At 44.3% G+C, this 24,011-nt stretch overlaps 1 protein-coding gene across 1 annotated transcript; it reads left to right on the top strand.

The window, feature by feature from the left end:
• Nucleotides 1-1,042: 1,042 nt before the first annotated feature.
• On the top strand, nucleotides 1,043-20,738 carry IL20RB (interleukin 20 receptor subunit beta). The gene is made up of 7 exons (XM_053398407.1): nucleotides 1,043-1,728; nucleotides 8,685-8,805; nucleotides 10,883-11,073; nucleotides 15,949-16,073; nucleotides 18,687-18,837; nucleotides 19,364-19,509; nucleotides 20,414-20,738. The coding sequence occupies exons 1-7, from the start codon at nucleotides 1,674-1,676 to the stop codon at nucleotides 20,537-20,539; spliced, it is 915 nt and encodes a 304-aa protein (XP_053254382.1). The 5' UTR covers nucleotides 1,043-1,673; the 3' UTR covers nucleotides 20,540-20,738.
• Nucleotides 20,739-24,011: the final 3,273 nt, after the last annotated feature.

Consider the following 24,011-nt stretch of genomic DNA (forward strand, 5'->3'; position numbering starts at 1 on the left):
CAAACTAGCTCAGTATTCTGGGGAAAGTCCTTAAAAGATTTTTGGAAGCAATGTTGCTTTTTTAGCACACGCTAGTAAAGGTAAAGGTAAAGGTAAAGGTACCCCTGCCCGTACGGGCCAGTCTTGACAGACTCGGGGGTTGTGCGCCCATCTCACTTCAAGAGGCCGGGGGCCAGCGCTGTCCGGAGACACTTCCGGGTCACGTGGCCAGCATGACAAAGCTGCATCTGGCGAGCCAGCGCAGCACACGGAAACGCCGTTTACCTTCCCGCCAGTAAGCAGTCCCTATTTATCTACTTGCACCTGGGGGTGCTTTCAAACTGCTAGGTTGGCAGGCGCTGGGACTGAGCAACGGGAGCGCACCCCGCCGCGGGGATTTGAACCGCCGACCTTTCGATCGGCAAGCCCTAGGCGCTGAGGCTTTTACCCACAGCGCCACCCGCGTCCCTAGCACACGCTAGTAATGCACATTTATTCAGTAGCAAGTCTTATGGGTAAGCATGGAGAAGATCAAACTGTCCAGATTTGAAAACTTACAAGTTAAAGAATGCTGGTGACCAAATAAAAGAAAAGAAAGCTAAAACAGAAGTACTGCTTACATCTTCTTCCCATGAGCACATTATCATTATTATCATTAATTAGCTGCTTTACCCGTTGAAATGACTGGAAGCAACTTACAACACAACAAAAATACTAAAACTACACTAAAACAATAAAAAACTTTTTTTAAAAAAAACCACAAAAATATGCACAAATGAAAGACAGGTCCAACACATCCTGTCCTATCAAGGGAGCCCATGAATACTTAAAAAAACCTCTCAGAACTACATCTCCCATCAGCCCCAGCAAGGATAACCAATGGCTACGGATGATGGGAGGTGTAACCCACAAATGTATTAGTCTTTCCTCAAAGGGGAATGCACAAACCCCTTGCTCACATTACTTGACCTTTTCTGCCCCTTTGCCAGCTCTTTAGCATTCTTTATTTAAGAAGAAGTATCCACAACTATCTACTGTACAATAATTCCAGCTTGGCTTCGCTTTTTTTCTCCCTCCTTCCAACAATGTTCCCATGGGATGATAAAATGGTTTAAGCAGGAAGTTATTTATGTGGGATGAGAGTTGGGTGTGGGCAGATGTCTTCATTACACCCTTGGCCATTTGTAATGGAGACGTGGCCTAGTTTCCCATGCACAGCAGGTATAAATAAATATCAACTGTTGGGGTTTCCAAAGCCTTCAGACAACAACTTTCACTCCAGAATTTTGATAATATCGATAATATCTGGTTGTTGCAACTGAGCTTTCCTCCAAGTTGTCGATTGCCTAATCTCAGAGCCAACGTAGCCAGCATTTTTTCTCTCTCTCTCTAGGTCAATTGCTCAACCTATAGTGTAGGAAAATACCCAAATGAAATTAACTGAACCTGTTACAGAACCTAAATTACCTGTGGCCACACCTTCCTGAGCAATGCAATTGCATGTGTAAGGTAGGATCCAGTAGCAGCCACACTCGTGACTATTGGAGCAGTTTACATGCTGCAGCAACGGCAACAGCATTCTGCACTGAACATTCAAGTTGCCATTCAGCTCAGAACATGGAGAGACTCTTGGCCCAGGAACAGAAAATGCCAGGGCCAGCCATACCCCAGCAGACTTCCTAATTTGGAGTGAAATGGCAATTTGCTTCTGGTCCTTTATCTTTACTTTGATGCCACTTTTTGTGTCAGGTATGTGGTTATTTATGTTTGATCCCGGTTCAGAATGATGGGGCATGGAGCTGGGGGAAAATTGCCTAGAACTAACTGTAACTTCCAGATTGTTTAGATTTTCTTTATATCTTAAAATGAGACTCTTCTCCAAGTAACATTAATTAGTGAAATCCATTAAGATATGTCCTAGGGAGAAAGGGCCTTTTCCTTCCTTCCTTCCTTCCTTCCTTCCTTCCTTCCTTCCTTCCTTCTTTTTATTCCTAGAAAATGCTGTTTGCTGTTTGTTTTATTGGGGTGGGAGTGTTGTTTTAGTTAGCATGAGTTTGCCTTTTTCTGTTTTCCTTTTACCTGCTTATTTTGTTTTTTGTTTTATTCATGTGGTGAGGAAGGGGATGGAGAGGTGGGTTCTGTTTTTGTTTGTGTGCTTATTTTTTGTGTATAGTCATTACAGCGAGGGGTGTGTGTGTTGGGGGGATGGTTTGTTGGGGTGAGGAGTTGTTGGGGCGGATGGCGTGTTGGGGTGGGTGGAGTTGGAGAGAATGGAGGAGCGTCACCTGGATTGGTTATTGTCTTCCAAAGCACCTACTCTATTCCGAACTTAAAAATGGAAAGCGTAATGCTGGTGGTCAACAAAATAGGTTTAAAGACTCTCTCAGGGCAAATTTTAAAATGTAGTATGAACTGGGAAACACTAGCCTGTGAGTACTCCAGTTGGAGAACAGCCTTTACCAAAGGTGTCATGGGCTTTGAAGACACTCGAACTCAGGACAAAAGGGAGAAACGTGCTAAGAGGAAGGCACGCTTGGTGAACCCTCACCATGATCAACTCCCACCAGGAAACCTATGTCCCCACTGTGGAAGGACATGTGGATCCAGAATTTGCCTCCACAATCATTTACGGACTCACTGTTAAAACCGTGTTCATGGAAGACAATCTTACAACGAGTGATCGACAAAGAAGAAGAAGGTGTTGATATGGGAAGGATCTCTGTGGATAGCAAGGGAGGGAGGAAAGGGGGAAAAGAGGGGGCTTCACCAGTCTATTGGTTTGAGGTGCTTTCTGGGTGCTTAATTCAGCAGTAGATGTTGTTGCAGGGTTGTCAATCTGTGCTGTGTGGGTTTAGCTGAGGTTGGTTCGTAGTCCTGTGTTCAGTGGAGCTGTTCTGTGAGTGGTACTTTACTGTCTTGGTTTGCATTGTCATGTCGTTTCTGTTATTCTTTCTCTTGTTGACTGTCGTTCACTCATTAGCTGTATTTTCTTCTTGGTTGTTGTTCGGTGGGTCAGATGGCTGCCATTCTGGTGGAAGTTTAAGTCTGAGGTTCTCCAGAAGTTGCAGGGCTTCAGGTATGCCGGTGGCCGTGTGCTGTGTTGTGTCAGTTGTTACAATGAGGCGAAAGTCGGTACTTGATTCCTGCTTGTTGAAGATGTTGGATACATGGTGGTAGGTTTTTTCTTCGGTTTAGGGTCTCTTGCGATAAATCCTTAAAGGCCAGAATGTGGTTTTCTCAATATTGGAAGTTGGTTGAGTTTCTGAGATTGTTCCATATTTCTTTTTTATTTTTGTAGCAGGTGAAGCACACGATGATGTCATGTCTCGTGGAGGGGCGTTTGGCTTTCGGCATGGGTCTTAGAGCTCTGTGTGCCCTTTTCAGATCATCTACTTCAAGTTTCAGATTTGGAATTGTGGTTTTTAGCCAACATACAATGAGATCAGCCTGGTTTTTGTCTTCTGTTTTATCAGGGAAATTGTGGAAGCCAATATTGCAGTGTCTACTGTGATTTTCAAGGGCTGCTAGTTTAATTCTCGCTTCCATGCTTTCTCTTTCTTGGCAGCTATCCGTATCAGCTGACTTATTTTTCAGATGTGTGTTATCCTCTCTGAGTTGCTCTATTTGTTTTAGTTGGATCTGGTTTTCCTTTTCTAGAGTGGAGATGATGCCAGTGAAGGTCTCCACTTTGGAGGTCAGGTCACTGATTTTTGTCTTCAGGGGAGTCACTGTGTTCTTCAATAGTTCTGCTAGTCTCAGTTCCATTTACCTCAGGTCCCTTTTTGTTGTTGGGCAGTTGTCATCATGGGGGAACATTGCGACTACCTTGTCATTCGCCATCTCCTTGGTTGAAGAGAGGGACTTTTCTTTTCTTCACTTTTTATGTTTTATTTCTTTTTATATACAATCTTTACAACAGAAGACTTTACAACCAAAATAAACCAAATAAACCAAAATACAAGCAAGAACATGACTCACATGTTTTCATTTGTACCATATTCTTCTCAGATTTCCTTATTTTACTGTTCATTAATGTTAGTCTCCTTCTTTTGACACCTTGTTCTTTACCTCTTAAATCACATATATCTTTAACAATTTTCCAAATACTGCCCTATACCTCCCTCCCCCCATGTGCGATCTTCTCTACATAATATTGATTCTTGTTGTGTTGACAGAGGTTTGTATTTGTTGTTCCATATATGTTATGCTATAGGGACACGGGTGGCGCTGTGGTCTAAACCACTGAGCCTAGGGCTTACTGATAGGAAGGTCGGTGGTCCGAATTTCTGTGTGGTGCTCTGGTTTCGCCAGAAGCATCTTACTCAAGCTGGCAACATGACCCGGAAAAACTGTCTGCGGACAAACGTCGGCTCCTTCGGCCAGTAAAGCGAGATGAGCGCCGTAACCCCAGAGTCGTTCACGACTGGGCTTAACTGTCAGGGGCTTAACCTTTACCTTTTTATATGTTATGCTGTTGTCTTATATCCTTGAACACTTTAACTATTGCATATTAAATTTTAGCTCCAAAACCAAATCTTTTCATATATTTCTTTATGGGACTTTTCTGTGGTGTTGCTCCAATCAGTGGTGTGTGGTGAAATTGTCCGTAGGGGAACAGTTGGGGCCAGAGGTGCCAGCTTGCGAGGGTAATTGTGAGGAGGACACTGTGTATGTGAGCATCGTGCCTCCCTCCCTAAGCCGGGCAGAAACTTTCCGGGCTTTGGGAAGGAGGTGTCAGGGGAACATTTAGGAGGACTAGCCTAGTCCACTGACCGCACACCACTGACTCCATTTTTGGAAAACTCTCTGCAGGGAGGTTTTACTTTTTGGCACTGGGTTTTAAAATCAGTCAGGCCTTTTAAATTGGTTTGATGACCCTCCCCACTTCTCTTACATCCCGATAACTTCGATTTCTCTCTTAGCGGTAGCTATGCAAATAAATTTGTTGTTGTTGTTTAGTCGTTTAGTCGTGTCCGACTCTTCGTGACCCCATGGACCAGAGCACGCCAGGCAATCCTGTCTTCCACTGCCTCCCACAGTTTGGTCAGACTCATGTTTGTAGCTTCGAGAACACCGTCCAACCATCTCGTCCTCTGTCTCCCCTTCTCCTTGTGCCCTCAATCTTTCCCAACATCAGGGTCTTTTCCAGGGAGTCTTCTCTTCTCATGAGGTGGCCAAAGTATTGGAGCCTCAGCTTCACGATCTGTCCTTCCAGTGAGCACTCAGGGCTGATTTCCTTAAGAATGGATAGGTTTGATCTTCTTGCAGTTCATGGGACTCTCAAGAGTCTCCTCCAGCACCATAATTCAAAGCATCAATTCTTCGGCGATCAAATAAATACATGTACACAAATGTTAAGACAGCAATAGCACATAGTCTATCCATTCACAGCTAGTGAGGTTCATTTTATTTGTTAATTAATACAGTGCAGTGTAGGATGCTTATGTTTTTCCTTATTTTTTAAAGCCAAAGGCGTTCACTCTCAAAGAATTCTCCTTAATGTTAGCAGACACAGACCTAAAGGGACGGGTGGATAAAATCTTAAGCCATTGAGAATCTTTCAGTTTGCTTATAGGGTCTGTCTCTCACACCAGTTTCATAGTAGTATGTGAATAGAACTGGGATTGTATCAGTAGGGGATATATCACACAGACCCTGCCTTTCTGGGAGCTTGCTAAAGTTAGATGTTCATAAAGTGTCATGACTCTGTGGTTACCCCATGCCAATCTTTCAAGTGTTCCAGGAGTTGTGGTTCTGTAAGTGGCACATCGTTTTCATAAGTCTTGCAGGCGATGGAGCCCTGCTTTGGAAAGAATAGTAGATACTGCTAAGTTATCTTGAAATTGTGGTATATAAGGAAGCAGGATTTAGGGCGAGGAAGCTTGCCCTATACCATCTGATTTAGGGTGAGGAAGCTTGTCTTATACCATCTGCTCCACACCTCTATAGTACAACCTATTAAAGAGTTATGTTCTTTATTGGAAAATAGAAAAATATATATACCTAGTATAAAATTATAAATGCACAAGGTAAAATAAGACATGAAAAGAATAACAATTGTTAAGACACCTGTGTAAAAAAGAAAGAAAAAGGGGAGGAAACTTACAAATGTGCAAGGTTATTCTTGTACTTAACCTAATATCAACTCTCAGAACACTTAACAAACTAGTCCCCAGGATTCTTTGGTGGAAGCCATGATTGCTTACAAACTTTGTTGAAAAAGTTAAAAACAGTTATCAAGCATAGAGTGCTGTCTTCCAGGACAAATGCATGCACAGATGTTAAGTATTGTGTGCAGTCATCCACATTGCATCAAAACAGACTTGGAAAATCTTTTACATTATAGATTAAGCTCACATCCACAGGGTATACTTCAGTCTAGAGATTTAAGATAATTTCTCCATGGTGACAGAGATGGAAGGGAGATTACTATTATTCATAAATGATATAATTAACTACATTTCCCAGGATTCTTCAGGGGAAGCCAGGGCAGTTAAAAGTGGTATAATACTGCTTTAAATGATGGGGACCTTAAATGAGCAAAAAACCCACAACCCTGGTCTATAATGTATTTCTTTTATGTGGTGCCTTTCTGCTTAGGTACCAAAGGCAGTTCACAATTGTAAAACACTAAAACAAAAAACAAAAAATCCTATAAAATGGAGAGTGGCCAAAGTCTCCCAGGTCAATTGAAAGCTGATGGTAGGTTCTTCCTCCCCTGGGCTTCATCACTTCTGCCTTCCCTCAGGTCACACAGGTCTTAAGTAACCCCGGGGAATAGTACTGGTGCCCAGGTAGTTCCCTCAGACCATTGATGGTTCTTACAAGGAGCTGACAGCATGTGCTTCTTGGCCTGAGCTTCCTCAGAGCTATATATCCTTGAGTACTAAAAAAAAGAAAAAGTGGTATCTTCACAAACAGGAAGACAAGTTTGAGGGGAAATATGTGACCCATGCATATGACATGAGGAAAATGAATTGTAACGAAAGGCCCTCAGGCTACTCAATCCTCAAACAAGTGACGCACAAGATTTGGTGACTCCTTCTTTCCGGCCTACACCTTGCGAAACAAAATTTCCCCACATATTCTTTTAGTCTGGTCTTAGCTAGGGCTTTTTTTTCAGCCGGAACTGAGTTCCAGCACCTCTCAGGTGGGCGCCATTGCCATTCTAAGAGAATGAGGGAGGTGTTCATGGTGTGTTCTCACACCTCTTTTTTTATTTTAAGAAAAATAGCATTGGTTTTAGCCATTAGCCATAACCAGTGCTTTTTCTGTGACCAGTACTCACTGGTACTGAGTCGCCTACTGCTTTTGCTGCCCATGTCAGCTATGTTGTGTTGACGCCTGTAATGCTTTTATCAAGATATGAGCCCTGGCGCCTCATTATTGTTATTTAACCAGAAAGGCACTTGCCATAACTATATACAGCTGCACTCTCCCAGAGTTAGGAAGCTTCTGCTTTTGATTAGCCACATTTATCCATGTCGTTCAGACATGCAAATTATGGTTAGGTGCAAAGGACTCTTCCTTCTCCTTAATTAAACCTTTGATCCACCCACTGCTGTTTACACTGAGGGGCAAATGCTCTCCTGGAGATGGCAGGAATTAAACTTTCACATGTGAAGCATGTGCACAGTCCTCCTTATGAACATTATAAAACAAGCCAGCTTCAGTAGCTACGGTTTCAAGTCGACTTGTTTGAAGGTAATCATAGTCAGGGATTTTTCAGCCAGAACTCACTAGAACTCTTTTCTGGCACTTCTTTTTCTAGAAAAATATTGCTGATCGTAGTTAATGTTAACCGTAGTCTAGACATCATCATTATCAGCCATCGTAGTGGTAGCGTTTTTCTTTCATAGTTCAATCTGAAAGAAAAAAGGCCTCCCAGAGCAGTTTGCATCTATCAGTGATGAGGCAGTCCCTGCCCTCAGGCTCATAATCTAAGATACATAGCACACAAGGAAAGGTGGGGAGGAGGGGAAAAGCAAGTACAGAAAACGAGTTCAGGCACTAGTTTGTAGTAACAGATGTCTTGTTGCAACCAGCTGGAATGGAGAGATTTGAAGAGGAGGAACCAAACATTGCTGACTGGTTGAAGGGTAGGCTCTGCCGTTCCATCTCTTCCTCTCCTGTAGCCTGATGGAATGAGTGCCATTGGCAGATGACAGCTGAGGAAAGGGTCTGATAAAGATGGTCTCTTAGCAGAGCTGATGGAGGTGCCCTGCAGCCCTAATCGGGGGGAAACTAAGCAAAAGCCCTTTTATGTGCAGGAACTGATCTTTGAAACACAAGTGTGATTTCTACATAGGCAGCTGCCCAAATTTTCAGAGTGTGTCAAATAGCTAGAGCAGTGGTTCCCACCTGGTGGTCCATGGACCCCATTCACAAAACAAAAACTTCAATAGGAATATCAAGAGTTTCAAAAGTAGGGATTCTGCAGTATTTAGCTAATTAGGAACCACTGATCTAGAGCATCTTTGACAGATGTTCATTTGACTTTTATATATATATATAAAATCTCCAAGGTAGTGGATTCCACACCTTTCTCAGACAAAGCTGGACATGAGCATGTCAGTCTGTATCCTGTTGACAGAGCAACCCAGCGGTAACAGTAACCTCTGCTCCTCCATAATAACTCACAGAGCCAATTGTAACTTCTGGTTTTCTCTCTTTTTTGCATGTTGCTGGGTGATTCCTACACAAAGGTGTGTTACTGCCAGCTCCTCGGAACATCACGATCCTGTCCACTAATATGAAGCACTTTCTAGTATGGAGCCCGGTGACGGTGCCTGGAGCAGCTGTAAAATATTCTGTCGAGTTTCAAGGGTAACTTTTCACACTGAGTCTAAACATGGAGTAACTATCACTGCTGACCTTTCTTTCTTTTTTTAGGCTAGTATGTAAAGGACAAGACAGAAGAGTCTTAAATTATGCATGGTGTGAAGAAATGGATAATTAGAACACGGGGTTGGGATCATCCAATTAAGCTGAAGGGAACTTATTCACACCGTTCAGTATTAAACTATGGTTTCCAAAATATATAGTTTATGTTTTTAAAAGGGTAGTAGTAGTAGTAGTAGTAGTAGTAGTAGTAATAATAATAATAATAATTTTTAATTATTTATACCCCGCCCTTCCCGGTTCAAAAACCGGGCTCAGGGCGGCTAACAACAAATTTAAAACACTTTAAAACACTTAATTATAAAAGCAGCATAAAATACGGTATAAAAACATGAATAACAATAAAAATCAAAAATCAATCAGATAATCCCCATTAGGCAAATTCTGTTGCTAGTCATGATGGTAGAATGCCTCTGAATATCAGATGCTGGAGGACAACAGTGGAATAGCCCTATTGCCCTCATGCCCTGGTTGTGGGCTTCCTGTAAGCATAAGGTTAGCTACTGTTAGGAGCAAGAACCTAGACTGGATAGGCCTTTGGTCTGACCCAGCAGGGATCTTATGACCCAAGCCAATGCAAGCTGTTGACTATCAGAGAGGGCCTATCCTGCTCCTTTGGCTGAGCTCTTGCAAAATTCCCTCACAGACTGGAACATGTAGTCTGCCTAGGCCCAACCCACACATTCAGCCGAATAATGTGGTAAATATTCTGAGGTGGTCAAGTTGACTCTATTGCTGTGTACACACGACCAACTTGAAACACAGCCACGTCATTCTTTTTCTCAATAAGGATCTAAATTGGTTTCTTTTGGGGGTGGGGGAATGCATCAAAATGCATTATTTCATAAGAAACAACAGGATAGATTTGGAATGTGGCTGTTGTGGTGTGTACTCTGGTTCCTAAGTGGGAATGTACTGAATGCAGAGTAAATGGGGTTGTGCACACAGCCTATGGTCCAGACTATAAAGGAGGTGCCTTTGAATGTTCCCAAGCGTTAAAAACAAAACAAAACTCCTGCAAGTGAGAAAAAAGTAGAACATTGCGGAGAGAGGTTCTAGCCCAGCTTGCTCCCTCTTCCAGGTTTCTGCTTGCAAAGTATCCTTCAAAAATGTTATTGCCCACTTCCAGTTTGGAGCAATACAACCCTTTCTATCCCCACATAACCCTAATGTGACATTCTGATGCATGTCTTTGGGCCCAAGCCATAGTTATTAAGTGGCATTGCAGTAAACTAGCCCATGTGAGAAGGTTGGAAAGAACTGTATCTGCTACCAGACATGTCTGCCCTTGTGGGACTATTCACGTTGCAACACATGTGTGTGAGGGTTCCTAACAAATATTATTTAAAACGAGCACAGAATATTTGCTTCGGGGTGGGGCGGGTCACCCTCAAGTGTACAGTGCGTAATTTGTACTCTGCTTTGATCTCAGTCTTCTATAACTCAATTGAGTAACACACTTTGCATACAGAAGCCCCCAGGTTCAATCCCTGTCATTTCCAGGTTTCTTCCTGGAGAGCTGCCACCAATAAGCATCAACATTATTGAGTGAAGTAGGTCAGTGGCCCAATCGTCCGCTTCAGTTGGCGGAATTGGCAATACTACACATAATACCTGTTCTTCATTTGTAAGAACTCAATTGTTTAGTGTGGCAGCGCCTACAGAACTCTCTGCCTATTGATATATCAAGCAGATGCCTTCACTGTACTATTTTCGGCACCCGCTAAAAACATTCATGTTTAGACAAGCCTACCCAGATGCTTAGAAGGTTGAGGTAATTTTAATATCTGTTTCAGTATGTTAACTTCTGCATGTTTTAAAGCAGAGTCGTAATCTTTTCTCGATTTCACTGTTTCATCTTTTGTAAACCACTTTGAGGAGGTTTTCTTTACAATCAAGCGGTGTACAGATTTTATGTAATAAATGAGTAAGAACCACTGCCTTCAGCAAAGCGTGTTGCATTCTTTCCCCTAATTTTTCTTCTTCTTCTTCTTCCCCTCAGAGAATATGAGAGAGACTATGCCAACGACAGCTGGATTCCCATTGGAGAGTGTACGGGCATTAGTGTTACTCAGTGTGACATCACAGAAGACATTTCTGCCACTGTGCCGTACGATCTACGTGTCAGGGCAGGTGTGGGGACCAAGGCTTCGCACTGGGCCACTCTCAGCAGCTTCTTCAATCGTGTCACAAGTAAGTGCATTCACGTGCTCCTCTGTGATGCACATCTCACGCTGGGATCCTTAGAATAATGGTAGGTGCTAATGATCCCATTGGGGGACCTTGTTCCTACTGAGGTCAGTCCTGGGTGTCAGCAAACTGGCACCATTGAGCAGCTTAGCCAGGACCCAAGCAGCTTCTCCTGGAAAAGAGGAGATTGGATAGCCATCTTCAAATATCTCAAGGACTGTCACATGGAAGAGGGAACAAGCTTGTTTTCTCCTGCTCTGGAGGGTAGGACTCGAACCAATGGCTTCAAGTTACAAAAAGAAGATTCCGACTAAACATCAGGAAAAGCTTTCTGACATTAAGAGCTGTTCAACAGTGGAATGGTTTCCCTCAGGAGGTGGTGGAGTCTCCTTCCTTGGAGGTTTTCAAGCAGAGGTTGGATGGCCATTTGTCTTGGATGCTTTAGCTGAGATTCCTGCATTGCATGGGGTGGACTAGATGAGGCTTGGGGTCCCTTCCAACTATACAATTCTTTGATTCTATAAACCTGCCTGGATCCCACTGAAGCAGACTCATGCCCTGCCCTCTCCTCCTTCAAAGCTGAGGAAGGCAGCTTTGAGTTGCAGTTTTAAATTTCTCACAATGCACTGGAGCACTCGATGTACATATAGCATCACTCCAGGGCACTTTGTGAAATCTGAATGGCAGCTCAAGTCTGCCTGCCACTCTCGGCAGGTAAGCTCTTGACTGAGTTGGGAAACCAACAGCATTTTGCTGTGGGACACTCCTCCCCACAAACTTGGTCCTGATTAAGGTGTTAAAACTGTGTGTGTGAAACAATTGAATGTACACAGGTTGGGGCCTACATAGGGTGCCAACTTACCGTATTTTTCGCCCCATAGGACGCACCAGCCCATAGGATGCACCAAGTTTTTTGGGGGGGAAATAAAGGGAAAAAAATTATTTCCCCCCCAGGCGCTTGTGGGGCCGGCAGCAGGGAGAAGCGCTCTTCTCCCCACCGCCCGCCTGCAGACCAGGTCCGGGGACAGCGGGAAGACGCGCTGCGCCTCCCAGCTGTCCCCAGAGCTTGTGGGGCAGGCAGTGGGGAGAAGCGCTCTTCTCCCCTCCGCCCGCCTGCAGACCAGGTCTGGGGACAGCGGGAAGACGCGCTGCGCCTCCCAGCTGTCCCCAGAGCTTGTGGGGCAGGCAGCGGGGAGAAGCGCTCTTCTCCCCGCCGCCCATCTGCAGATCAGGTCCGCAGACAGCGGGAAGACGCGCTGCGCCTCCCCACTGTCCCCGGAGCTTGCGGGGCAGGCAGCGGGGAGAAGCGCTCTTCTCCCCTCCGCTCGCCTGCAGACCAGGACCGCGGACAGCGGGAAGACACGCTGCGCCTCCCAGCTGTCCCCGGAGCTTGCGGGGCAGGCAGCGGGGAGAAGCGCTCTTCTCCCCGCCGCCCGCCTGTAGACCAGGTCCGCGGACAGCGGGAAGACACGCTGCGCCTCCCCACTGTCCCTGGAGCTTGCAGGGCTGGCGGTGGGGAGAAGCACGCGTCTCCCCGCCGTCAGCCTCCAAACCACATCGGGAGACAGCGGGATGGCGGCGTTCCGCCTCCCCGCTGTCCCCCGACCTTGTGGGGCTGGCGCTGCGGCTCTCCTGAAGCCTGGAGAGTGAGAGGGGTCGGTGCACACCAACCCCTTTCGCTCTCCAGGCTTCAGCGAAAGCCTGCATTCGCCCCATAGGACGCACACACATTTCCCCTTCATTTTTGGAGGGGGAAAAGTGCGTCCTATAGGGCGAAAAATACGGTAGTTAAAATATTGGGAGAGGGGAGAGATAAGGGCTTTCCCCCATAATCAATCATATGATGCTGTGCATGCACACCATTTGACTGGCAATGCCCATCAACTTTAGGGCCCCCCGGCCCCCTCAAATATTTTATCGTGGTAGGCTGAACAGACCTCGGCCCCTAGGATTTGGCTCCTGTGGGCCTACGTAATGGTGGGCTGCCTCACCATTGGATCTAATGACTTAGGGATTTTCCTGTGGAGAATTACAGCAAGTGCAGTTCTCCCCAGTTCTCTGCTTTAATTTGATGGAATTTGCCACAGTTGAGGCGGAAAATCTGTTTTGAATCCCATGGCTCAGCCTTCCACAAATGTGAGGTCGTAATAAAAACAGGTTTGGAGCAAGTGAGTTTCCGCCAGCACATTTAACCTAATAAACACACATCTGTCCATGGAGGCGCAGGTCAATTCGGTATCCAGGGCAGCTGTCTACCAGCTCCACCTGGTACGCAGGCTGAGACCCTACCTGCCCGCGGACTGTCTCGCCAGAGTGGTGCATGCTCTAGTTATCTCCCGCTTGGACTACTGCAATGCACCCTACGTGGGGCTACCTTTGAAGGTGACCCGGAAACTATAACTAATCCAGAATGCGGCAGCTAGACTGGTGACTGGGAGCGGCCGCCGAGACCACATAACACGGGTCTTGAAAGACCTACATTGGCTCCCAGTACGTTTCCGAGCACAATTCAAAGTGTTGGTGTTGACCTTTAAAGCCCTAAACGGCCTCGGCCCAGTAGACCTGAAGGAGCGTCTCCACCCCCATCGTTCTGCCTGGAGGCTGAGGTCCAGCGCTGAGGGCCTTCTGGCAGTTCCCTCATTGCGAGAAGCAAAGCTACAGGAAACCAGGCAGAGGGCCTTCTCGGTAGTGGCGCCCACCCTGTGGAACGCCCTCCCATCAGATGTCAAAGTGATAAACAACTACCTGACATTCAGAAGACATCTTAAGGCAGCCCTGTTCAGGGAAGTTTTTAATGTATGACATATTAGTGTATTTTTGGTCTTTGTGGAAGCCGCCCAGAGTGGCTGGGGAAACCCAGCCAGATGGGCGGGGTACAAATAATAAATTATTATTATTATTATTATTATTATTATTATTTAGAAGTATGGATTCCAGCTCAGAAAATGCGACTTCCAGACAAAGTTGTTTCCAAAATTTGACAGTTGATGCAGCATTTTTCAACTCTTACTTTTAGTTTTTTGCCCTAGCTGGAAAGGAAGCCAGGGCTCCCTTTTCTTTATCAGTTGATGTGTAGGAGTGAAATTCAAGAGTACAAGCTGGTCAGATGCTTCTGATTCTATCTGCCTGAATTACCATTCTCTATGCAATTCATAAAGGCACGCTGTATTTTGGATGGTATAGTCTCCCTTCAAATCTAGACAGAACTGGTTTGTCCTTCCTTCTTCTGTAGCTATTGCTGGTACTATTACTGTAGATGACGCCTGCAGGCAAAACTGATAACTCAGCAGCCCAAGAAACATTTCAAGTCTATGCAAGATTGCTAAATGCCTGGCCCTGATGGTGGAATCCAGTTTCCACTCCCAACTTAGCCCTGAGGGGTTTCTACTAGAAAAACAAGAAGGAATCGGAGAAAACAGATGACAGATTCAAGATGGTACCTAAAGATTTGTGCATCAGCATGAGAGCACCTCACAAACTCAGTACATCAGCACTGAACATAAAGCTGTAAGCTTCTGCTCAAGTGGATCACTTTGGGCAATACTATACGTTCCATAGACTGGGGCCACAAATGAGATAAGCTGCACTGAATTCAAATTTTGCACAGAATGCACTGTAAGGACTAAAGCAGATGAAATGTTTGAGATCCATGAATGGATCTTCTCTTCTCTGTCTCTCTCTCTTTTAATCAGATCAACTGAGGTAGGGTAAGATTGATTAGGACCACAGCATTGGGGTGGGGAGGGGAGATACTTAATGAGTATATACCAAATACCCATCTGATCTCCTTTTAAGTTCAGAACATTTTGGAAATTCCAAATTAGGCTGGCGGCCTCCAATATGGTGTTCATGGGCACCTGCCAAGGTCCCTCTCTGCCCTCCATTATTTATTTATTTATTTATACTGCTGGGTGTTGTTATTTAAACCAAGGTGATGCTGTGCCTGGCTACAAAGCATATTGTAAGCATCCAGAAATGCCATCTTACCTCCTTTTCCTCATAAAGCCTCTGTCCCATCCCGTTCCCCACCACCACCACCAGCAGCAGCAGCTTTGCCTGCTTTTTTCTGTTTGTTTGGAGTGTGTATAATTGTCTTTTTTCTTCTTCTTTGGTAAGGGATGTTGCCCCTATTTTGGAAGTTGCCTGTTTCTTTTCTTATTGTCTGATTTTTGTTTTGGGGATGTGTATAGGTATTTGGGCTGAGGGGCTTTTTGAGGGGTGGGGTTCCTGAGCATTGACAGTTTTTATTCTATGAAATGGGTGTTTTGTGATGCTCACAACAGATTCTTAGATTTCCAAATGTTAATATGGTAAATTATGCCGAGCTTGCCAGGATAACAGGAAGAATACGAGATCAAGATGAACAGGAATGTCATAAAAACTGGAATAAATATTGGAAATACATTGGAAATAATTTGTAGATGATATTAGCGGGGATGGAGCAACGCTAACAGCAGTTAATATATAAGATCAAAAACAGAATACGTGATTACAGAATTTTAATTTGATACTTACCAAAAGGGTAGAGGGGAGTTCAAAGGGTTTTTTGTTTGTTTGTTTGTTTGTAGGTTTGTTTGTTTGTTTGGGGAAGGGATATAATAAACTATGTAAATGAAATATATGTATATATTGTAATATCTATTGGCATGTTTATTTGTGTACCTTACATTTATAAGAAATTGTTTATTTACAAAAATTTGAATAAAAATGTATTGAGAAGAAAAAAAAATAGATTTCCAAATGTTCCCCCAGGCTCAGAAAAGGTTGTGGGCCCCTGCTTTAGGCTGTTCCACAACATATTGATCCTTGTTTTTCCTGAGCTGGGATGCGAGATTCATGTATGGTCCCATGATGGATATCATTCTGTCATTTTCACAGCCTCCCTCATTCCACCTATGTTGACCGTCACAGCTGATGGATATCATTTGCTAGTGGAACTTGAGCGTCTAGGACCTGCCTTTGAATTCTGGATATATTACTGGAAGAAGGGCCAAGGGCACAAGGTAAGTTTTGGTCTTATATCTGGCCTGAGAATGCAGGAACAAAAGAGAAGAAAGTTCGCTTGCATTACATGGACAAGATCAAATGCATTGATGAGGAACCTGTGGCCTTCCATATGTTATTGGACTTCCACCAGCCCTGGCCAGCATAGGCCATGATCAGAGATGTTGTAGACCATCAATGTCTGGAGGACCACAGGTTCCACATCCCTGGTCTAGAAGTTAGGTTAGGCTATCCTGAAGCTCTGCCAAAAACTCTGAACGTTACTATGATGGAGCAGCACAGAAAAAGATCCACAAGGAGACTTCACTTTAGTCCTTCCTAATTCCATTTTTTTTCTTGCTATATACTGTTGCCTGATGGTGTATGCAATCTCTTTGATTCCTACTTGCTGTGATGCAAATATCCTAAGTGGGAACAGACTGTTTAAAGGATGGCCTTCTCTCAGTGAGTCTGCCTGGCCACAACAATAAACTGGAGGGTCTGTTTTATATTTAATCACCATAGGAGGTCAGAATGGCTGTGGCGCAGGGTATGACCTTTTCAGTTGTGGAACCCAAGGTGCAGAAAGCTCAGGGATCTGCATGTCTTAAAAGACTCTTTATCAATAAGTTTAAAGATCAGCTTGCAAAAAGTGCAAGGGCCTGCACTGAGAGGCTTTCTCAGTTGCTCCTTCACAGTGAAACAGAAATGAATGCAAGGACTTTGAAGCTGGCTCAGTAGTAGATGGGCAGCCAGTACAGAGGTTTTTACAATGGTATCACATGTTGCCAGCCATGTGCCCCCATCAGCTGTCTGGCCAGTGCATTCTGCCCCAGCTGGAGCTTCTGAACCAGGGCCAAGGGCAATGATCTCAATTAAAATCACCTTAACCACAGCGCCTAGGACTTGCTGATCAGAAGGTCGGCGGTTCGAATCCCCGCAACGGGGTAAGGTCCCGTTGCTTGGTCCCTGCTCCTGCCAACCTAGCAGTTCGAAAGCACGTCAAAGTGCAAGTAGATAAATAGGTATTGCTCCAGCGGGAAGGTAAACGGCATTTCCGTGTGCTGCTCTGGTTCGCCATGCTGGCCACATGACCCAGAAGCTGTATGCCAGCTCCCTCGACCAATAAAGTGAGATGAGCGCCGCAACCCCAGAGTCGTCCGCGACTGCCCCTAATGGTCAGGGGTCCCTTTACCTTTACCTTTATGCCCTGCTGCAGTTAGCTTTAGAAAAAAAGTTCAATTTGGATTAAACCTTCCCTTCCCTACACTCTGCTATCCTGGTGAAAATTGCTTCATCCAGTAACCTAGTATTACATTTTTTTAAAAAGACATTGTTGCTATCTATGCAATTGAAGTAATGTCTAGTTTGGCAGCTGCTCAGCTTACCTACAAAGAAATCAGAAAACAATTTACTTGGTAGCTTTCAGAACCTTTGGCCCTTCCCTATACAATGGAACCTGGGTTAATCTCTTATTTCAGTTGTCTTGTACTATAACAATTTAACTTCCTACAACTCCCTAATTGACCAGAATTTCTTACAACTGCCTAGAAATAAAAGGGGTGGGGAGTGGGGAGATCTAACTTGAATTTGCTTGCAGACATTCCTATTTATATTTCCCTGAGACGGTTTTTTAATGAGTGCCTCTGAAAGTATCTGAAAGCAAAATGCGAAAATAACCGGAAATCCAAAAAGTCAAATTTGCATTCTGAAATCTTGCAGAATTTTCAAATTTGTGAACAGTTTTTGTTTTGGCTCTAGTATTTGTGCACCTTGTTTGGCTGCATTACAGAAATGGGCTGTGGTGGTTCTTCTTGTTTAGCAATGGAGTTCATTAATATTTGGGTGTCAGAGAGGGTGACCAAACAGGATCTCATGCCAAAGCAAAGAACAGACCAGTTAATCAAATAATAGGGGTGGGGAACCTGTGGCCCTCCAGGTCTTGTTGGACTCCAACTCACCTCACCCCAAAACAGCATGATCAATGAACAGGGATAATAGAAGTTGTAATGCAATAAAGTCTGGAGTAGGGATGGAGGAGAAAATCCATTCAGTATGCATTTAAAGTAGAATCTATCAAATTTGTGCATTCCAAAACAACATGTGAACAGAAACATAGATATCCTTCAAAATTTGTTCTTATCAGAATTTTCTGATGCTGTTCTCCAAATGATTTTTGCAAAAATACATATATTAAGTAAAAGTGTGCATAAAAACAAAGATACCAGTGAAAATAACATACAAAAATACATTATATTAGGGGGAAAGTGTTTGTACATTAGTTTGTGCTGCATATAAAATTAAGTTCAATAGGATAAATTTGTGCTTAAATGCTGAATTTTCATGAAGATTTTTTAAAATATAAAATGTGCATTTCAGACTGGCAAAATGAGAACCCAAGAGAACCAAAATTCACAGAACTTTCCGTCTCTAGTCTGGACAGCTATATCAGGCATCCCCAAGCTTTGGCCCTCCAGATGTTTTGGACTACAATTCCCATCATCCCTGACCACTGGTCCTGTTAGCTAGGGATCATGGGAGTTGTAGGCCAAAACATCTGGAGGGCCGCAGGTTGGGGACACCTGAGCTATATGTTCCCATTACCTGATCAAATGCAACTGATTTCACCATAGGTGTATCACAAAGTGGTGAAAGACAGCAGCACTACCTTACATATGGACACCATGGAAGCTGGTACTGAATACTGTGTTAAAGCCCAGACCTATGTTGAAGCCATAAACCGGAGCAGCAATTTCAGCCAGGTGCAGTGTGTGAGGGCCGAAGGTAAGAACAACCAAGATACTCTCCTTTCCAGACATGGTTCTCCACTGCTGGGGGGCCAGGGCAGATAAATCTAATAAACTTGAACATTTGTGACACCTTTGTTGGACTTACAGGGTGGGTGATTTCAAAAGTCTATATAAGGGCTTGCGTACCATTGTTCAGGGTTCTCCTCCCTCCTGCATGTGGTGAGTGGGGACCCTGTTGCAACAGTTCCTTGAATAAAAATCAGGCTTACTAGCCGCTTTGCTTCTCAATATACTCTGGTTGGCCTCTGTTATTTTCTCCTACCGATAGAGAACCCACTTAAGGACTCTATATGGGCTCCGGAATAGCCCATAATGGAAAGGGAGCACTGCTTCCCTTTACTTCACTGTTTCACATTACTCTTCTTCAGAACAGTGCAAAGCCATGTAAACACAATGTGCAGGAGTGGCAATTATATCAATTCCCAGATGCTTTTCACCTCAGAGCCCCTCATTGTGGTTTTCTGCCTTCTTAGCAACTACAGACTCTTTTTTGTCTCCAGCAGGCAAAGCCATATTGGTCACCTTCGCCCCACTCTTCTTGGTTATCTCTGTTGTGACTCTTTTGGCCCTTCTTTGGGTTGCCTGGAAAACATGTCAGATCTGCCAGTATTCCTGCTGCCCGAACGAGAGCCTGCCGGACACTTTGGTAAGATAAGAAATGGTTTGGAGTACTGTATTGAGGTTGTGCCTTAACACTTCCAGAAAAGGTAGATGTGCCCTGCTTTTAAAAGCCATGGGTTGAAGCTTGGCGCTTATACTGTGCCTGTTACCTGGGCAGGTTATTAGAATGCATAAGAGTTGCAATCAGTCTGGCTGCAGACACATGACCATACCTTTTAAAATCACATTTCTCCCCCCCCCCCATGAATTCTGGGCATTGTTGTTACAGGTTGCTGAGAATTGTAATTCTGTGAGGGATAAACTACATTGCCCAGAATTCTTTGTAGGGGGACATGTTCTTTGAATGTGCACATAACCTTGAAATGACAAAAGTCAGATCATTGAGGTGCTCGGATTTGTAAATGAAGGGATAATGCTGTAAGGGTTACAGGTAGCTCAATGTGTTTAAAGCTATGTAACTATATTTGCCTTTGTGCTTGTTGAACCCAGCACTGGAGCAACTTAGTGAGCTATTAGGTAGAACCCTACCTGTGCTCTTCTCCCCTCATAGCGCCACCATGAAGAGGGCTAGATACTTAACTTTTAAAATTAAAAAGCAGGGTGGGATATCACTTAAAGCTGGGGTGGGCAACACTGTGGCCCTTGAGAAATTGGCCAACTTCCAGTATCCCTGACCCTGACCATTGGCCATGCTGGCTGGGGCTGATGGAAGCCCATAAACAACTGGAGGAAGCCAGGTTCCTCATTTCTGCCTAAGGGAATCAGACTTACACAGATCATCTTATGGCTACAGCCCTGAGCACTGCTTTGAACACTGAGCTTTGCAATACTAACCCAGTACCTCCATCCCTCTGCATTGGTGAAGTAAATGCTCTTCCATCTTTTCCCCATTACTGTATGTTTTTTCCCCTCCCCCCCCTCTTTTCCAGAAAGTAACAGAATCACCTGCTAGGCTACTAAATTACGGGGGAGAGGAGACGGAGAAATGTGATGAGTCTGTGCAAGTGCTACCCCCTGAAGAGCTTCTCCGCTTGTGGATTCATGAAACTCTTTAATATCACACCAAGGACACAATCTGCAAGATGAGACTGCAGTGCTGCTCTCCTTTTTGCCTCTCCGAGTAAGGCACACATACACACACAGTGCACACACACAGGTAGCTTTCCTCTCCTAACAACACAAAGATAGAAAATTGAGGATTTGCTTTCTTCAAAGGGAAAGGCATCATGTGGCCAGCAAGACGGGTTGTTTCACAGAGGGGGCTGGAGCCGACCCATTCATCCTTGTCTGACAGAGAACAGCAGCCAAGCTTCATGGATAGCCACAGAGGCTGTGATCCTAGCTGCTTGTCATCATCTGCTTAGCTGAGAGTTAAAAGACCTTGGGCTGATTACAATGTGCTGGGTTTGCTTTTTAACATAAAGGTGCAGTGCTAGAAGGAGATGCAATTCAAATCCATGTTGATTTTGCAGAACAGGAGCAAGGAGCAGCAGGTTCGAATTCAGTGACGGACTGTAGCTTAGCGGTAGCAGCTAGAGCACATGTTTTGAGTCAGAAGGTTCTAAGTGCAATATCTGGCACCTCTGTTTAAAAGGATCAGTTAGAAGATGGTGTGAAAAATCCTGAATGCCAGAGCAGACAATACTGGAAAAGACTGACCTGGTACAGTGGTACCTCAGGTTACATACGCTTCAGGTTACATACGCTTCAGGTTACAGATTCCGCTAACCCAGAAATAGTGCTTCAGGTTAAGAACTTTGCTTCAGGATGAGAACAGAAATTGTGCTCCGGTGGCTCAGTGGCAGCGGGAGGCCCCATTAGCTAAAGTGGTGCTTCAGGTTAAGAACAGTTTCAGGTTAAGTACGGACCTCCGGAACGAATTAAGTACTTAACCTGAGGTACCACTGTACAAGGAAACTTCCTATGTTCCTCCTAGTCAAAGATCTCACCTGAATAAATATTTTTCACATATATTTTTCAATCATAGCCCTAAGCTACGGTTAACCTTAACTCTGGGATTTTTGTAGTAAGACCGTTTCTTAAACTACAGTGTCAAGTTAGCTTATTTCCAGGGCCATCTGGAAGCATATGCGGCGCTGGGATGCAAAGATCCGCCCGCCACCCCACCCCCTGGTCGCCCAGAGTTTCCTCAGCGCCTCACTGGCTGGCTTGCTTGCTCCCGAACTCGCGGCGCAGAGCCGCCCGCAGCAGAAGAGCCCTCTGTGGCGCTCCGACCAACAGGTGGGCTTTCCTCGGACTCCAACTCTCGGGCCCCCGACTCTTGGCCTGGCGCCCCTGAGAGCCTGGTGCCTATGGTTAAGATGGCCCTGCTTATTTCAGCACTGTTTAACCACAGATTGTCAGGTTTGGGCAACATGTGATCAGAGGCGGAGCTAGCTGCTCCGGCACCTGTGGCGAGCGCCACCCACGGCAATGTCACCCCTGCTCAGGAATGACAGCCGGGCAAGTCGCACCAACCACACACCCCTTCCTCCACTAGTGCATGTGATTTAATTTTTAAAAAAATATAAGCAAAAGCTTCCAAATTCCTCCTCATGTCTGCCCTGGAAGAGAGGTGCACAAACCTGAGGTTTGTTGAGGCTCCTTCTTGTTACACTAAACTATGGCTTAGTATTATGTTTGAACTAGCTCAATGAGAGAAGACCCTCACTATATAGGCATTTCAGAATTTTACACAGAATTCAACAACACATGGGTTGTCTGCCCTGCATTCAGGAACTACTGTGCTTTTCCAGCTTAGTTCTAACTTACTGAAAGTTGTTTACTTCCAGTGCCTAATCTGATTGGGTTAAACTTGGCCACATCTTACTTAAATGGATTAAATCACTTGCTGTGGAACTAGTTTGCTGCTTGAAAAACATTCAATTTCTGGGCCAGGTTTTAAAGTAAGACACATAACAAGTTTTGCATTATTTTGGTGGGATGTTTTTTTAACTCTTCAAGGCATTGGAAGGCTTGGAAAATATTTTTAAATACTGAATTTATTTTATGTCGTTACATGTGATTACTACTTAAGTTCAGTTCAAAAAGTTACCTTACAAAAGTTATGGTATCCTGAGTACTGCAACTCTGTGTAAAAGCCTATGCATTCTCAGTGTTAGCCATAAAATATCTGGAAAGCAAAACAATGTTTTGCATGTATATTTTATAGTCCTCAGATGTGCTATGCCAGTAATAAGGCGTGCAGGAAGATATCATGTAACACAGCAATGCTGATGCATAGGATTGGGGTGGGGACAGGGAAAAGAACACAGAGCACCTAATTATCTTGGCATGGAATTTTAATGCAGTCCCAACTCAGCTGAACAGCAAAATCTGACATAACCAGACTGTGAAGTGATGATGTTACAAAACTAGATTAGGATTGCCACATTTTCCCCTGGCAAAACCTATGTCCCTTTTAAGAGCTGAACAAAAATGTAGAAATCTAACCAAGTTCTTTACTATTTACCTATGCAAGGAAAAACTGCAGTGGATGAATTTCACATAACCTTTGTCCAGCAAAAAGACAGAAATTTATCAGTTTCAGGGAGAGGTTAAGGGAAACAGTGGTTGTGGCTCCTTACTTTCAACTTCTTGCAGTTGTAGTTTCTGTAGTTAAGAAAAGAGAGGAGTAAAGTATCCTGAGCAGAACCACTGTGAGCCTTCCTCTCTAGTTTGATAGCTGTTTTTTGAAGGAATATAACTTACTGGCAACTGGGACGTGGGTGGCGCTGTGGTGTAAACCACTGAGCCTTGGGCTTGCCGACCAGAAGGTCAGCGGTTTGAATCCCTGCGAAGGGGTGAGCTCCTGTTGTTCGGTCACAGCTCCTGCCAACTGAGCAGTTCGAAAGCACGTCAAAGTGCAAGTAGATAAATAGGTACCACTCCGGCGGGAAGGTAAACGGCATTTCCGTGCACTGCACTGGTTTCGCTAGAAGCGGCTTAGTCATGCTAGCCACATGTCCCGGAGAAAGTGGCTTAGTCATGTTGACCACATGACCTGGAAAAACTGCCTGCAGACAAACCGTCAGTTCCCTGGACCAGTAAAGCAAGATGAGAGCCGCAACCCTAGAGTCATTCGCGACTGAACTTAACTGTCAGGGGTCCTTTACCTTTACCTTACTGGCAAAAGAAGTACTTATTAAATTTTGTAATGATTTTTTGGAACCTGGACCTAATAAAAAACATTAGCACAGCATATATCGATTAATTGCTTGTCACTGGCTAATCGTAACATGGAACATCTGTATGTAAATCTTATCTGTTTGCGTGACTGTAACATACATCTGACCTATATCACAGAAAGCATATACTGTAAAATTCAATGTGGCATTATAATGGTGTGGTCAAAGTTATTACATATACTAGAAGAGACGATATGTTTAACTTCATAGTGCTGGGAAATGTGTAGATTTTTTTTTAAAATAGAAGCCCTGGCAGCAGTCTTCATCCTCTCCAACTTGTTTGAAGTCCTCAGTTTTGTTATTTCCAAGTGTTCTCTTTCACAGCAACAGTTGTGAAAAA

The sequence above is a fragment of the Podarcis raffonei genome, chromosome 8 (assembly GCF_027172205.1).
Source record: "Podarcis raffonei isolate rPodRaf1 chromosome 8, rPodRaf1.pri, whole genome shotgun sequence".
In the NCBI taxonomy this organism is placed as follows: domain Eukaryota; kingdom Metazoa; phylum Chordata; class Lepidosauria; order Squamata; family Lacertidae; genus Podarcis; species Podarcis raffonei.

Bases quoted from the DNA above. Each gene is read 5' to 3' on its own strand.
- IL20RB (XM_053398407.1), top strand. From the start codon at position 1,674: ATGGCAATTTGCTTCTGGTCCTTTATCTTTACTTTGATGCCACTTTTT. The intron at 11,074-15,948 runs GTAAGTGCATTC...TCATTTTCACAG, and splicing joins CTTCTTCAATCGTGTCACAA to CCTCCCTCATTCCACCTATG. The intron at 18,838-19,363 runs GTAAGAACAACC...TTTTGTCTCCAG, and splicing joins GCAGTGTGTGAGGGCCGAAG to CAGGCAAAGCCATATTGGTC.